At 40.0% G+C, this 12,622-nt stretch overlaps 1 protein-coding gene across 6 annotated transcripts in view; it reads left to right on the top strand.

Annotated features, from left to right (window-relative positions):
• The window catches only part of FYN (FYN proto-oncogene, Src family tyrosine kinase), a 322,979-nt gene extending 310,615 nt beyond the window's left edge, over positions 1-12,364 (top strand). For all 6 annotated transcript variants that reach the window (XM_073627102.1, XM_073627103.1, XM_073627098.1 and 3 more), the window contains 4 exons: positions 615-691; positions 1,622-1,775; positions 9,077-9,208; positions 10,624-12,364. In XM_073627102.1, the coding sequence (XP_073483203.1) occupies positions 615-691; positions 1,622-1,775; positions 9,077-9,208; positions 10,624-10,832 (572 nt within the window). In that variant the 3' untranslated portion in view covers positions 10,833-12,364. The remainder of the gene's footprint in view (positions 1-614; positions 692-1,621; positions 1,776-9,076; positions 9,209-10,623) is intronic.
• The last annotated feature ends 258 nt before the right edge of the window (positions 12,365-12,622 follow it).

Here is a 12,622-nt window from a genome sequence, read left to right as displayed (position 1 = left end):
TTTACTTGTTTTGCAGTGAAGTATATAGCTCTAACAAAGTGTGTTCATAAGGTATTGGGGTGTCACATAAACATGGTATTATGTTCACAGCAGGGGCCTCCACACTGTTGTTGACACCCCCAGTTCACGTTACAGTCTAGTGTTCACATGCATAGTACTGACATGCAGACCTCCCTTGCGTTGGGCAGTATGGCATGCAGACTGGATCAAAGGCAACATTGCCACTCCTCTATCACTGGCTATAACAACAAAAGTATTAATGAAAAGAGTCGACTGACAGTATATTGTTTCCCTTAAAGTATACTATTTTGCACTTGATGCCTTGTATGTTGCAGTAATTCTGAAATCAATAAAAAAAATTCCATACTAGAACATGTTCCAAACTAAGAAAGTGAGTGTGACTGCATTAAACATTCATGTTTGCTTTTCTCCAAACACAGCTTCGAAAATATTGCTGTTGATGCCTGCAGTTGTTATTTTTACCCTGCTTTTGGCAGAATGATGTGCTATTGTTTTCCAGGTTCTGCCTTCTGTTATTAATGATGAAATGGTAAAAGTGAACACAGTGTGGACAGAAAAATGACAATATTGTGTTAAATATTGCTGTATTTTAGGGAGCTTGCTGGAATTCCTGAAAGATGGAGAAGGACGAGCTTTGAAGTTGCCAAATTTAGTGGATATGGCAGCCCAGGTACAGTGCAAATACAGAATAATTCTGCAGTGAAGCACCTGTCACTTGTAAGGAAATCAGCTTCTATCTGTTTGCTATGAAGGAAGCTACAACAGAGAACATTAGGAATGCCGTTTGGCTTCCCATGTGATTCAGGTCTACATGGCTTTTGCTTGTCTTGGACCTACTTAGAAAGTCCCCACCCATTGTTGTTGAATAGCTGAGATGCTAAATATGTTTCTTTGTTAGCCTCTGAGTACTGAGAAAGACAAGATCGTGAATATGAAGGAGAGAACCAGTAAATATACTAAAGTGGTTGTAAACCCTTACATACCCAGTCAAGTGACTGGCCTCAGATGATACACAGAGATGAAACAAACCCTCCCACATAAGCTGTACCTGTTTATCTACAGGTTATCTGTTTGTCTTTTTCTTCATCCATTCATTCTAAATTTATTAAGTTTGTATAAGTGTTCAGAAAAAAGGTAGTTGAAGTTACACTCTGCGGAGCTCAGTGAAGAGAGCTCTAAGAGATGATTGGAGGGAAGGAACACACCCCCTTCACACAGGAACAGAGCTGAGGCTGTCAATCAGCTGGAGGTCTCTTCACTGTCACCATTTTTCTTTTGGTGTGAGGAAAACTTGTCAGAAGTGATTTAGGCTAATAACAGAGGAACAAGGCAGCAAACAGAAATGACAACTAGTGCTCTTAATTAAGTACACATTATATAGAGATATACTTTGTTCATATTTCATATCTGAGGTTTCTAACCAATGTAATCATAAAATTGGGTACACATATATAGGAATGACTGAGTCAGTAATAGTGGAACTAGATAAAGCAGTTGAGTTGCTTACCAATCAGTTCAATTTGTTTTTGTTTTGTTTTTTTCATCTGTAGAGGAAAATAACCTAATTTTAATTTTTGTTAATATAATTGTGGTTTCCTAGGTTGCTGCTGGTATGGCCTATATTGAACGTATGAATTATATACACAGAGATCTGAGGTCTGCAAATATTTTGGTTGGAAATGGCTTAATCTGCAAAATTGCAGACTTTGGTCTTGCTAGATTAATTGAAGACAACGAATACACGGCAAGGCAAGGTAAGATGAATTTCTTTGTATATCTACAATTTATTTAATATGTGACTAATTAGAACCCATAGACAGCACTTCATAATAATGTAAAAAAACAGCTGGAAGTCTGTATCCTTGCCAACCAGGCAATGGTGCCCTTTACTGAAAAATAATGTTTTATATCTATTAACAATGTTATAGCATTTCAGGCCTGGGTAGGTGTTATAATGATCGAGCCCCTATTGGGCTTCTGTGTTGATTGCATATATTTCTGCAAGGACACATTTGATGTTCTAGGAAAACTATCCTACTAATTAGTAAGTGGGCATTTACTTAATTGTACAAGACAGCGGTAGATAGCCATAAGAGATGGCATTGTGCATCCCCTTAGTCAATTACACGTTATAAATTACCTTTAGTATAGTTTAAAAGAGAAGTTAGGGAATACAAAAAAAATAAACAATCATACTCACCTAGATGGTTGCACTACTGATCCCAGCTACAGCTGTCCCCTGCTAGCTCTACACCGAGAACTGAGCGATCAAATCGGCTCATTTCCAGGTGTTCACTCTGCAGAAAGCTGGTGAGTGTCACTGACTCTCTGCTGTGCCACTCCATCACTCACACTGAAGCGTTGGGCTGTGGAGGGGTGGGAGCAGCTGGCTCAGGCTGTCATCAGCTCACTGAGAGGATGAGCCAACTGCTGGTCCATGCATCTGGGTAGATCCCGACTATAAAGTTGGGATATTTTCAGAGCCTGAAGCGGCTGAGCAATGTCATCCAACAGCAGGCGTTAGCCTGCTGTGAGCTGAGAGGAGTGCTGAACGAAGTGCATCTTATCTATAGGATAAGCGGGGTCAAAAAAGCTTTGGCCATACTTCTCCTTTAAAGGCTAGATGTACTATTAACAAACATAGATGCCTTTGAATAAAGAATTTATGGTAATTAGCTACTGTAATTATTATGCTGCATGTTGCATGTAGAAGAAGCTCATTTACAACCAGCTAAGCTGTAGTGGACTGTCCTTGCTTACCCACTACAGATCCTGAAGGTGTTAGTTGTGCCCACCACTTTACACTATCTAGTCAATAAATCATTCCAAACATTCTGTACTAATTAAATAAAAGTGTCCTCTGGAAGAAGACAAAAACTTCATTAAAATAACTATACTACCAACACCTAGACCTGAAGCAGGTTTGATGATAAAGATGGAAAAAAATAATGAACAGTATACAGGTATGTACAGACAGGAAAAGGTTAATCAGCCAGTTCAAATATCCAATAATAAAATGCCTAGAAGGCTTTGAAGTATTCAAGGGATTTCAGAGATGTCAAGAGCAATCAGAAGATTTGAAAGGATGAAGATGTGATGAAATGCATGAAGAAGTGTGTCTCATTCTCATACAGTTGTCCTCCTGCTGTGTTCTGCCTCTTTGTCAGGCTCAGCGCCTTTGATTACTTGTCAGACTGTAATGCTGTGAGCTGTCCTGCACATTGTGGGAATCTTGTCCATTTTTTTGTCTGGCCTTGTACATTACATAGGAATCCAAAACCAAGGAACATAGGAAAAGCTTGCATCAGAAAAACTATGAGCATAAAACATTGCACTTGGAAAAACGTACCCCTTATCAGAATGACTGCAAAAGGGTTTTTCTAAGTGCAATATTACTATTGAAATACTATGTGACTCCGGATATAATTTATGACTCTAGTTGCCCTCTTTCCTCGTAAGTGCTGTTGACAGTTATAAAACATACATGGCTTATATAAAGTCTAGGTTGTGTTTTCAACTGAGCAGATATTACTGTACAGTTATTTTTGTGCCTAAGATACAATAGGTTGCAGTGAATTCAGACTAGCTGGGCAATGAAGAAAAGTCAACCTGTGGTTTTTCTCAATTCATCTCAGCGCCTAACCTCAGTTTGTGGTCATTGATTCGTCTTGTACTGTCTGACACTTCAGTCCCCACATCTTGCAAATGACAGATGGTGTTTGTTTCTAGGCCAAGCATTGGCCAACCTCACTTTCTTTCTCTGTTAAAATGGTCACCAAAAGAGAGAATGAAGCTCACTAATAGGCACACAGCAATAAAAACTCGATAGAGGGTCTTACCCAGGGTTCCCCAAACTTTTTAAACAAGGGGCCAGTTCACCATCCATCACACTGTTTGGGGACTGTTAGTAGGGAAAAAAATGTCCTAGCATCAGGGGTCAGTGGTTGTTGGTCAGTAGGATTACCCCCCCCCCCCGTACATTTACATCTCAATTTCCCCCTCCACCACCACCACCTTTATATCACATCTGGGAAAGGACACCCAGTTTGCTAAGTGTCATGGCCACAGAGGTCCAGATAGAACTGATGCTCAGTCTGAACCGCAGTCTGCCATTTAGTGGTGTCTACAAGTACCCTAGAAGTATAATAGCATATTTATTGATTAGTTTGTTTTCACACAATCCCATAAGTGAGTTAATAAAGCAGTAAAGACAACATGGATGTGCTGCAACCATATAAATAAGCTGACAGGACTTTGGTATATTCATACTTGTAAAGATTAGTTTCTTATTGGTGATATGAGCACTGAACATTGCCATGTTCTTTAACCACTTAACTCCCGGAAAGTTTTATCCCCTTCATGACCAGGCCATTTTTTGCGATACGGCACTGCGTTGCTTTAACTGACAATTGCGCGGTCATGCAACGCTGTACCCAAATAAAATTTATGTTCTTTTTTTTCCCACAAACAGAGCTTTCTTTTGGTGATATTTGATCACCTCTGCGGTTTTTATTTTTTGCACTATAAACAAAAAAAGATCGACAATTTTGGGAAAAAAAACAATATTTTTTACTTTCTGCTATAAAACATACCCAATAAAAAAATGTGAAAAATCTAATTTATTCAGCAATTTAGGCCTGATATGTATTCTGCTACATATGTTTGGTAAAATATCACAATAAGCATATATTAATTGGTTTGTGCATCTAAAAACTATAGGATATATTTCTGGAATTTTATTTATCTATTTTTTTTTACTAGTAATGGCGATCAGCAATTTTTTGCGGGTCTGCGACATTGTGGCGGACAAATCTGACACTTTTTGGGGACCATTGACACAGTACAGTGATCAGTGCTAAAAAAAAATGCACTGTCACTGTACAAAATAACACTGGCAGGGAAGGGGTTAATATCAGGGGCAATCAAAGCGTTAAGTGTCCCTAGGGGGTGCTTTCTAACTGTGTGGGGGGATGTGCTTTTATTAAAGGAAAACAGAGATCTGTGTTTCTGCTCAGCAGAAACACAAGATCTCCATGTTCCCATCTGGCAGAATGGCGGTCTGCCTTGTTTACATCTTTCTCCTGAGAATGATCGGCGGGTCTCAGCAGCTCGCGCACGCCCCAGACCCTGTGCATGAAATCACACACAGGTCCGTGATTTTTTGCAGGAGGGGCGCCCTGCCACAGTATATCTCTGTGGTTAATTATTAAATTGATGTGAGATTTATTTTATTAAAAGCACTATTACAAAAAAGCACTATTACATTTATAAACAAAAAAAAGGAACCCACAAAAAGTGGCTTCTTTATCCAGTTTGACCAGGACACTGAAGCTGTGTATACACACATAGATATTTTAGGGGGCTATACAAAAAACAAAATATCAAATTCCCCCATCAAGTGAGGTGCATGGAGAAATCCTCCCTTCTGTGCCACTGTAATCTGACACTGGACTCCTCCACTGTCAGAATACAATGATCAGCGGTACAGTCGGTTGGCTGCAGCACCTGATCAAATGAATGTGTTTCATCAGTCCCGTTCAACAGTAGTCAGGGGGCCACGTACTGGCCAGTCCTTGCTGAACCAACTGAATTTTGATCTGTGTGCACCCAGCTTTAGATGCAGTCTCACTACCTGTATCCTGTCATTTTGAGAAAAAGCAAAGGGCTTTTTCACCCTATATGCAAAAACCTCTAAGAACAATGTAGGTCAGGCAACAAGTGTGTCTGTGTTTGTGTGGGTTTCCTCTTGTACTTTGGTTTCCTCTCACACTGCTGGTAGGTATATTGTCCCTAGTATATGCAGTATCTCACAAAAGAGAGTACACCTCTCACATTTGTGTAAATATTTTATTATATCTTTTCATGTGACAACACTGAAGAAATGACACTTTGCTACAATGTATAGTGAGTGTACAGCTTGTATAACAGTGTAAATTTGCTGTCCCCTCAAAATAACTCAACACACAGCCATTAATGTCTAAACCACTGGCAACAAAAGTGAGTACACACCTAAGTGAAAATGCCAAATTGGGCCCAAAGTGTCAATATTTTGTGTGGCCGCCATTATTTTCCAGCACTGCCTTAACCCTCTTGGGCAAGGAGTTCAGCAGAGCTTCACAGGTTGCCACTGGAGTCCTCTTCCACTCCTCCATGACGACATCACAGAGCGGGTGGATGTTAGAGACCTTGCGCTCCTCCACCTTCCATTTGAGGATGCCCCACAGATGCTCAATAGGGTTTAGGTCTGGAGACATGCTTGGCCAGTCCATCACCTTTACCCTCAGCTTCTTTAGCAAGACAGTGGTTTTGGAGGTGTGTTTGGGGTCGTTATCATGTTGGAATACTGCCCTGCGGCCCAATCTCCGAAGGGAGGGGGTCATGCTCTACTTCAGTATGTCACAGTACATGTTGGCATTCATGCTTCCCTCAATGAACTGTAGCTCCCCAGTTCCGGCAGCACTCATGCAGCCCCAGACCATAACACTCCCATCACCATGCTTAACTGTAGGCAAGACACACTTGTCTTTGTACTCCTCACCTGGTTGCCGCCACACACGCTTCACACCATCTGAACCAAATAAGTTTACACTCACTACTTTACATTGTAGCAAAGTGTAATTTCTTCAGTGTTGTCACATAAAAAGATATAATAATAAAGTATTTACAAAAATGTGAGGGGTCTGCTCACTTTTGTGAGATACTGTAAGCTTTGTAAGATCCTTGAGTACAGTGACTGGTGTGAATGTAAATATGTTAGGCAATGTTTAAATTGTCATGGCTACAAAAATACCTGTAATAATTGGGTTAATTTACTCAAACTTCAGGTTGTTCAATTATGTTTTGACAGAAAAAAACTGGAAGCTGGTTGGTTTCTATGCACAGCTGCACCAGATTTTGCACTCTCCGATTTTAATAAATCAGCTCAAATGTGTCCTGTTCACACCACAATGCAGCAATAATGGGTTATGGTTTTTGGAAAATTGCACATAAGCAGAGAAAACAACATTCCAGCTCCCTTACCACTTAAGGAAAACAGGTAGAATAGCACAGCCCTCAGAATTTCCAATCTACTGCTCGGGGAGGAGCAGGCAGGCACACACATCGTACACAGTGATGTTCTCCCTCCTGATGCGGGACTTACACGCGAGGCACCCTACGATTGGTGCTTGGCTCAGGGGCAGGGGGCCAGAAGCATCAATTAACATAAACAAGAAGATTGTAGTGCTGGAAGAAGAAGAGGTGGATGGGGCAGTAGGTAGGTCAGTGAGGATGACAGCATGGCTCCCCGTAGCTGCAGGGCTGGCAGTTGCATTGTTGAGTGTGCTGTCCTTCATCACTTGGTCTCAGCCATATTCCGGTAATATTATACAGCACCCTGGTTGATGTAGACCCCCTCCTCCTCCTCCTCTTGATCTCCCTACTGCCCCCAGTGCCACCTGGTCCAGGTTCCTTCTGCCCCTACCTCAGGCCCAGCCTTTTTTCTCCCTGAAGCTCTTCTATGATAGCAGGTGGTGGAAGGTAGGTGGCTGCTATGGCTGGGGCTCGGCACTGCTTTCCTCCCGTTATCAGAGGGGAGGAAGAGAGCTGATCCATCCCATCCTTCCACGAGCTGTCGGTGCAGGTTAGGGAAAGCCCCGTGATCTACATCAACCAAGGGAGGAGGGGGATCTGTTGCTACTAAACCTTACCTGCAGCGTTCATAAATGCCATCATTTTCTATCATGGGGCCCCCTACATGCCCCACCCTTGGTTGACACCAACACAACAGCCCACTCCCTGTACAACACCAAGAAGGAGCTGGGTGGGTTTAGTGTGCTGCCATCAATTGACTCCAGGAAAGGAAAATTACAGCAAGTATTTGATACAATTATCCATTTTCCTGGCATGGACATGGCAGCACACATGTAGTAGACCCAGGGGTGGACTGACCTGGTGCCACTAGGAGACCCCATGATAGAAAATGGACTTAGTGGCTGAGGTGTGGAGGAGCTCCAAATTAAGTGTGGGCAAGGTGCCAGTCTGCTGGGGGGTGTCTGCTCAGAGGAGGAGGTGGGAAAGAGAGAGAGAGCGTAGAGCCAGTGTGCTGGGGTGGTACATTTTTTAACGTTGAACTGGGGCTGTGAAACAGAAGTGCTGGAGGTATCCAGCCTCAGGGAATCGGTTGCTTTGAAGCCGCTGGGAGGCTGCAAGTTTGGAGAGCCTTTAAGCCATTGAGCTCCTGGAGCCACTGAGAGCCAACCTCAATTAAATATGCTTCATGTTAATATTGGTAAAGTTGTTGTTAATATTTATTTTTGTAACTTAATTCTACATAAAATATTTAACGTGTCATTAATATGATAATTTACGAGAGGGTGTTTAGGGGAAGAATAAGGGGTGGAGTTGGGTGGGGCAACTGGTGGTGAGTCACTCTTAAGACCTGGCTAGTAGCTCAGGACTTGACATTTTGAGCCCTGGAAAAGCACATACATCCCTGTTATAAAAAAAAACAAAAAAAAAAAAACAGTGAAGCTCAGTTATGCATCCAATCCCACATATATCTACCAGCTAGGGGGGCTACTCGATCTTTCTTCCCCAGTGACAGCAATATTTGTGAAATCACCCCCCCCCCCGCCACCACCTCCAGTGAGGAAGGATTCATTTACTTTAAAAAAGTAAGTTGAGGCTCAGTTATGATTTGTTGTACCTTTTTATCAATGCAGAGGTTTCCTCAGTGAAGTAGGTATATTCCTGGTTTCAATTGGCGATATACATTTCCATGGTTTCAATATTGTTACTCCCAGTTTAAAACCCACATGTCACAGCTCCATATATTTAACATGGAGCTTTGCTCTGAGGGCTCATTTGTCACTAGCATGTCAGGTCCATTGGGTCTTTCTGTTTTATTTTGAATGGAATATGAATGCAACTTTTGATTGTTGGACAACTTTTTTGTTCAACTTTGGTTTTATAAAGATTTAACATTTTAAATAACTTCTCCTAAATATATTTATCTCTGTACCAAAAAAAGCAGAATGTACAACGTGCTATTGATGTTACTTTACTTTTTCAACAGGTGCAAAGTTCCCGATAAAATGGACAGCTCCAGAGGCAGCCTTATACGGAAGGTTCACTATTAAATCAGATGTGTGGTCTTTTGGCATTCTGCTGACAGAACTCGTAACAAAAGGAAGAGTCCCTTATCCAGGTGAGTGTGCCCTATTTAAACTACAATAGCTGCCAAAAATGTAAGACCTTTAGGTCTGTCCATGAGGCATTTTAGTCCTTAGACATAGGAAAATTAAAGTAGATGTAAACCCAACAACTGAAATCCCATACTAGCTTCAACATGTTAATGTAATTTCAAAAGTAATTTAAATCTGTTGCTTTCATTGAAAAATACCTAATAACCTTGCCATGACCGTTGGGTTCACAGTGCTGTTTCAGTCTCCCAGTTGCGCTCTGGGGTTGTCACCCTATCGCACAAGCTTCTGATGGAGATTACAAGTGGCTGTTTCAAAACACATTATACAGGCATAGTCCACTGTAAACGCCATGAGAAGTGCCATAAACACACTGTAGTGCATATAGACAGAAAGTGGCTAAAAAGAGGCAGCAGGGTATAAGCAACACTAATATGCAGTAAAGGATCAAAAATTTGGTGAAAATTATAAAATTAAATACCATTTAGTTAGGATTTAGCAGAACATCTGCTTTAACCACTTCACGTCCTTAGGCTGTTTAATACATCCTGAACTCGAAGTGATTAAAATAAGCGTTTACAGTAATGAGAAGGTTCCATTTCCTGATATCCTCTGTGACTAATGAACCCAGAAGCAACAAGGATTTTGGCACTTCTGGTTTCAGAGCTGTTATTTTGTGATTATTGCAGCCTGGAAAGCAGCTAGTCAAGCACAAGCTTGATTAGCTGTATTGGAGGGCAGGGGAGACATTGGTGTCTAATAGACCCCTGATGTTTCCATAAAGACTACCTGTCACCTGCCCATGCTATCACATAAGGGGACTTGTGATAGCAATAAACTTAAATGAAAAAATGTAAAAAAAAAGGGTAAGCAAAAAGTAAATTTTAATAAAATAAATAAAAATATAAAAAAATCAATCTTTTTTTAAAAAAAATAACTACTCCACCCCGAATATACACTATATTACCAAAAGTATTGGGGTCTTAGTCCGTAGGGTTCAATATTGGTTTGACCCACCCTTTGCAGCTTTAACAGCTTCAACTATTCTGGGAATGCTGTCCACAAGGTTTAGGAGTGTGTCTATGGGAATGCTTGATCATTCTTTCAGAGGCGCATTTGTAAGGTCAGGCACTGATGTGGATGTGAAGGCCTGGCTCCCAGTCTCCACTCTAATTCAGCCCAAAGGTGTTCTATCGAGGTGAGGCCAGTCAAGTTCCTCCACCCCAAACTCCTTCATCCATCTGTTTAGTCATATCTTGAAAGTTTGAGCCCCTGCTCTAGAACATTTTTTAGTTCTACTTTAATCATTTATTAAAAAATCATTTTTTAAATTTATAACAGAAAGAAATGGTACATGCATTGAGTAACTGGTTGAGGAACTGCTGTAAAGGGTTTTAATATCTGCTTATTTGGTTTTCAGGTATGAATAATCGTGAGGTGTTGGAACAAGTAGAGCGTGGCTATAGGATGCCATGTCCTCAAGACTGTCCAAATTCCCTGCATGAGCTTATGCTTAACTGCTGGAAAAAAGACCCAGAGGAGCGCCCCACTTTTGAGTACCTACAAGGTTTCCTGGAAGACTACTTCACTGCCACTGAACCCCAGTATCAGCCCGGAGACAACCTGTAAAGTTATGCCTGCACCAAGCCATTGCCAGGTTCAAGCCCTAGAATTTGCTTCCAGTAAAATGACTGCCTTCTTCAAGGAGCTGTATCTTCCAGTGTGGGATTGCACACAAGTGTGAAGCTCTGGACTTCAAGGAACCTCATTCATGGCCACTTATTATAATAATCTGAATGTCCACTTTGAAAAACAATAAAACAAGGGACAAAAGAAATCAAATTCTCAAGCATAGACTTGGATGATGGATTGTATTGATGTTATGTAAACTGCAAAACCTCTGTTTGCTGTAAATATTAACTCTGTGCCAATTCCCAATATTTAGAGTTTTTCATTTTTTTAAAAGCAGGAACCATACAATTTTAACCAATGTTCATTTCATTCTACAAGTATTTACAAAAGTGCCCTCCTTAAAATGTAGATGCTGTTTTTTTTCCTCTTTGTTTCGCTTTTTGGTACATGTTCATATAAGTCACTATTTTCCAAATCAGTCCTCATGTGGAGCTAAGGGTTCATGGTTTCCCCATCTCTTAACAGAAGAACACGTGGCATAATTAGGACATCTTTGGTAAAGTACCACTAATTAACACAACAGTGCACCACTCCAGGAGTCTGGAAAAAGCACTAGTTAGAGGTCCTTGAGTGAGGAAAAACCACTATAATGAAGACTTTACACAATGATACATCTTGACCAGAAAACAGTTATTCCAGTTTACATCTGGATTTGAGCATAATCCCACAAATTTAGAAATTCCGTTAAAAAAATTAAAGTTAACATATTCTTTTTCTTGCTGAACATTTTGATTGCACTTTTATTGACTGACAGATGATCTTAGTTACAACATATATGTTAAATAAGCTGACATTTAGATGACATACTCTTAGGATTCACACCGAAGGATCACCTGCCATCTATTAATAAATGTCCAAACTCCCTTAAAGGTGGATACATATATACAAAACAGAAGCACTTGTCATTGTTTTTTTCTCTCTTAAAATGACTTATACATGTACAATTTACACAATAAGATGTATGAATCAGTTTCTGCATACATTGGACTGAAAAGTTGAATGTGAATTCTGGAAGACTCATCAACATCAAATTGCTACCTACTAGAATTTATGTTGTTTCTTTTTGATAAACATGTAACCTATCTATACTTTTCATGTGGAATACACAGCCTGTGTAAACTAGGTCACCCCGGAGTACGTAAGCATATACTTCATCTTTTTCTATGTATTTACCAATGTAAAATGCGTCTTTTGAATGCTGATACTGAAACATATTTCTACTTGTCTTTAGGAGTTCTCCAATGGAATTACTATGCACTATACATTTCATGGGGAATGCACAAAACCAGTGTTTCTTTCTACCATTTTTAGATTAATTCTGTTAACAAATGTCCTTTCCAATTGGTTTTTACATCATGTTATCAAGTTAAAGTCTTAACTAATTTCCTGTTATCATTTATTTGCATTTTTTTCATGGAAAACTGTTTAACTTTATTAATTTAGTAATTAAATCTGAACATTTTACATCATTTTTTTTTTGTTATTTGTTTTGGTTTCCTTGTGCAGAACTTTGGTTGTTAAGAATTCTGGAGAATAATGTATAATATTACTAAAGTAGAATCATCAAATGAGGTAGGGAAATAATTAAAGAAATCTCACTTTGTTGGCTTGTTTTTTTCATATGAAAATTAATAAATGGTTATTTTACAGAACAAATAGTGGAATTACCTTGAGCACTCTGAGCTTACTTAAATCATATCAGCTCACTGCCTTAGTACTCCTCTCAA

Source organism: Aquarana catesbeiana, linkage group LG04 (genome assembly GCF_042186555.1).
Source record: "Aquarana catesbeiana isolate 2022-GZ linkage group LG04, ASM4218655v1, whole genome shotgun sequence".
Lineage (NCBI taxonomy): Eukaryota > Metazoa > Chordata > Amphibia > Anura > Ranidae > Aquarana > Aquarana catesbeiana.
This window is presented reverse-complemented; position numbering and strand designations above follow the sequence as displayed.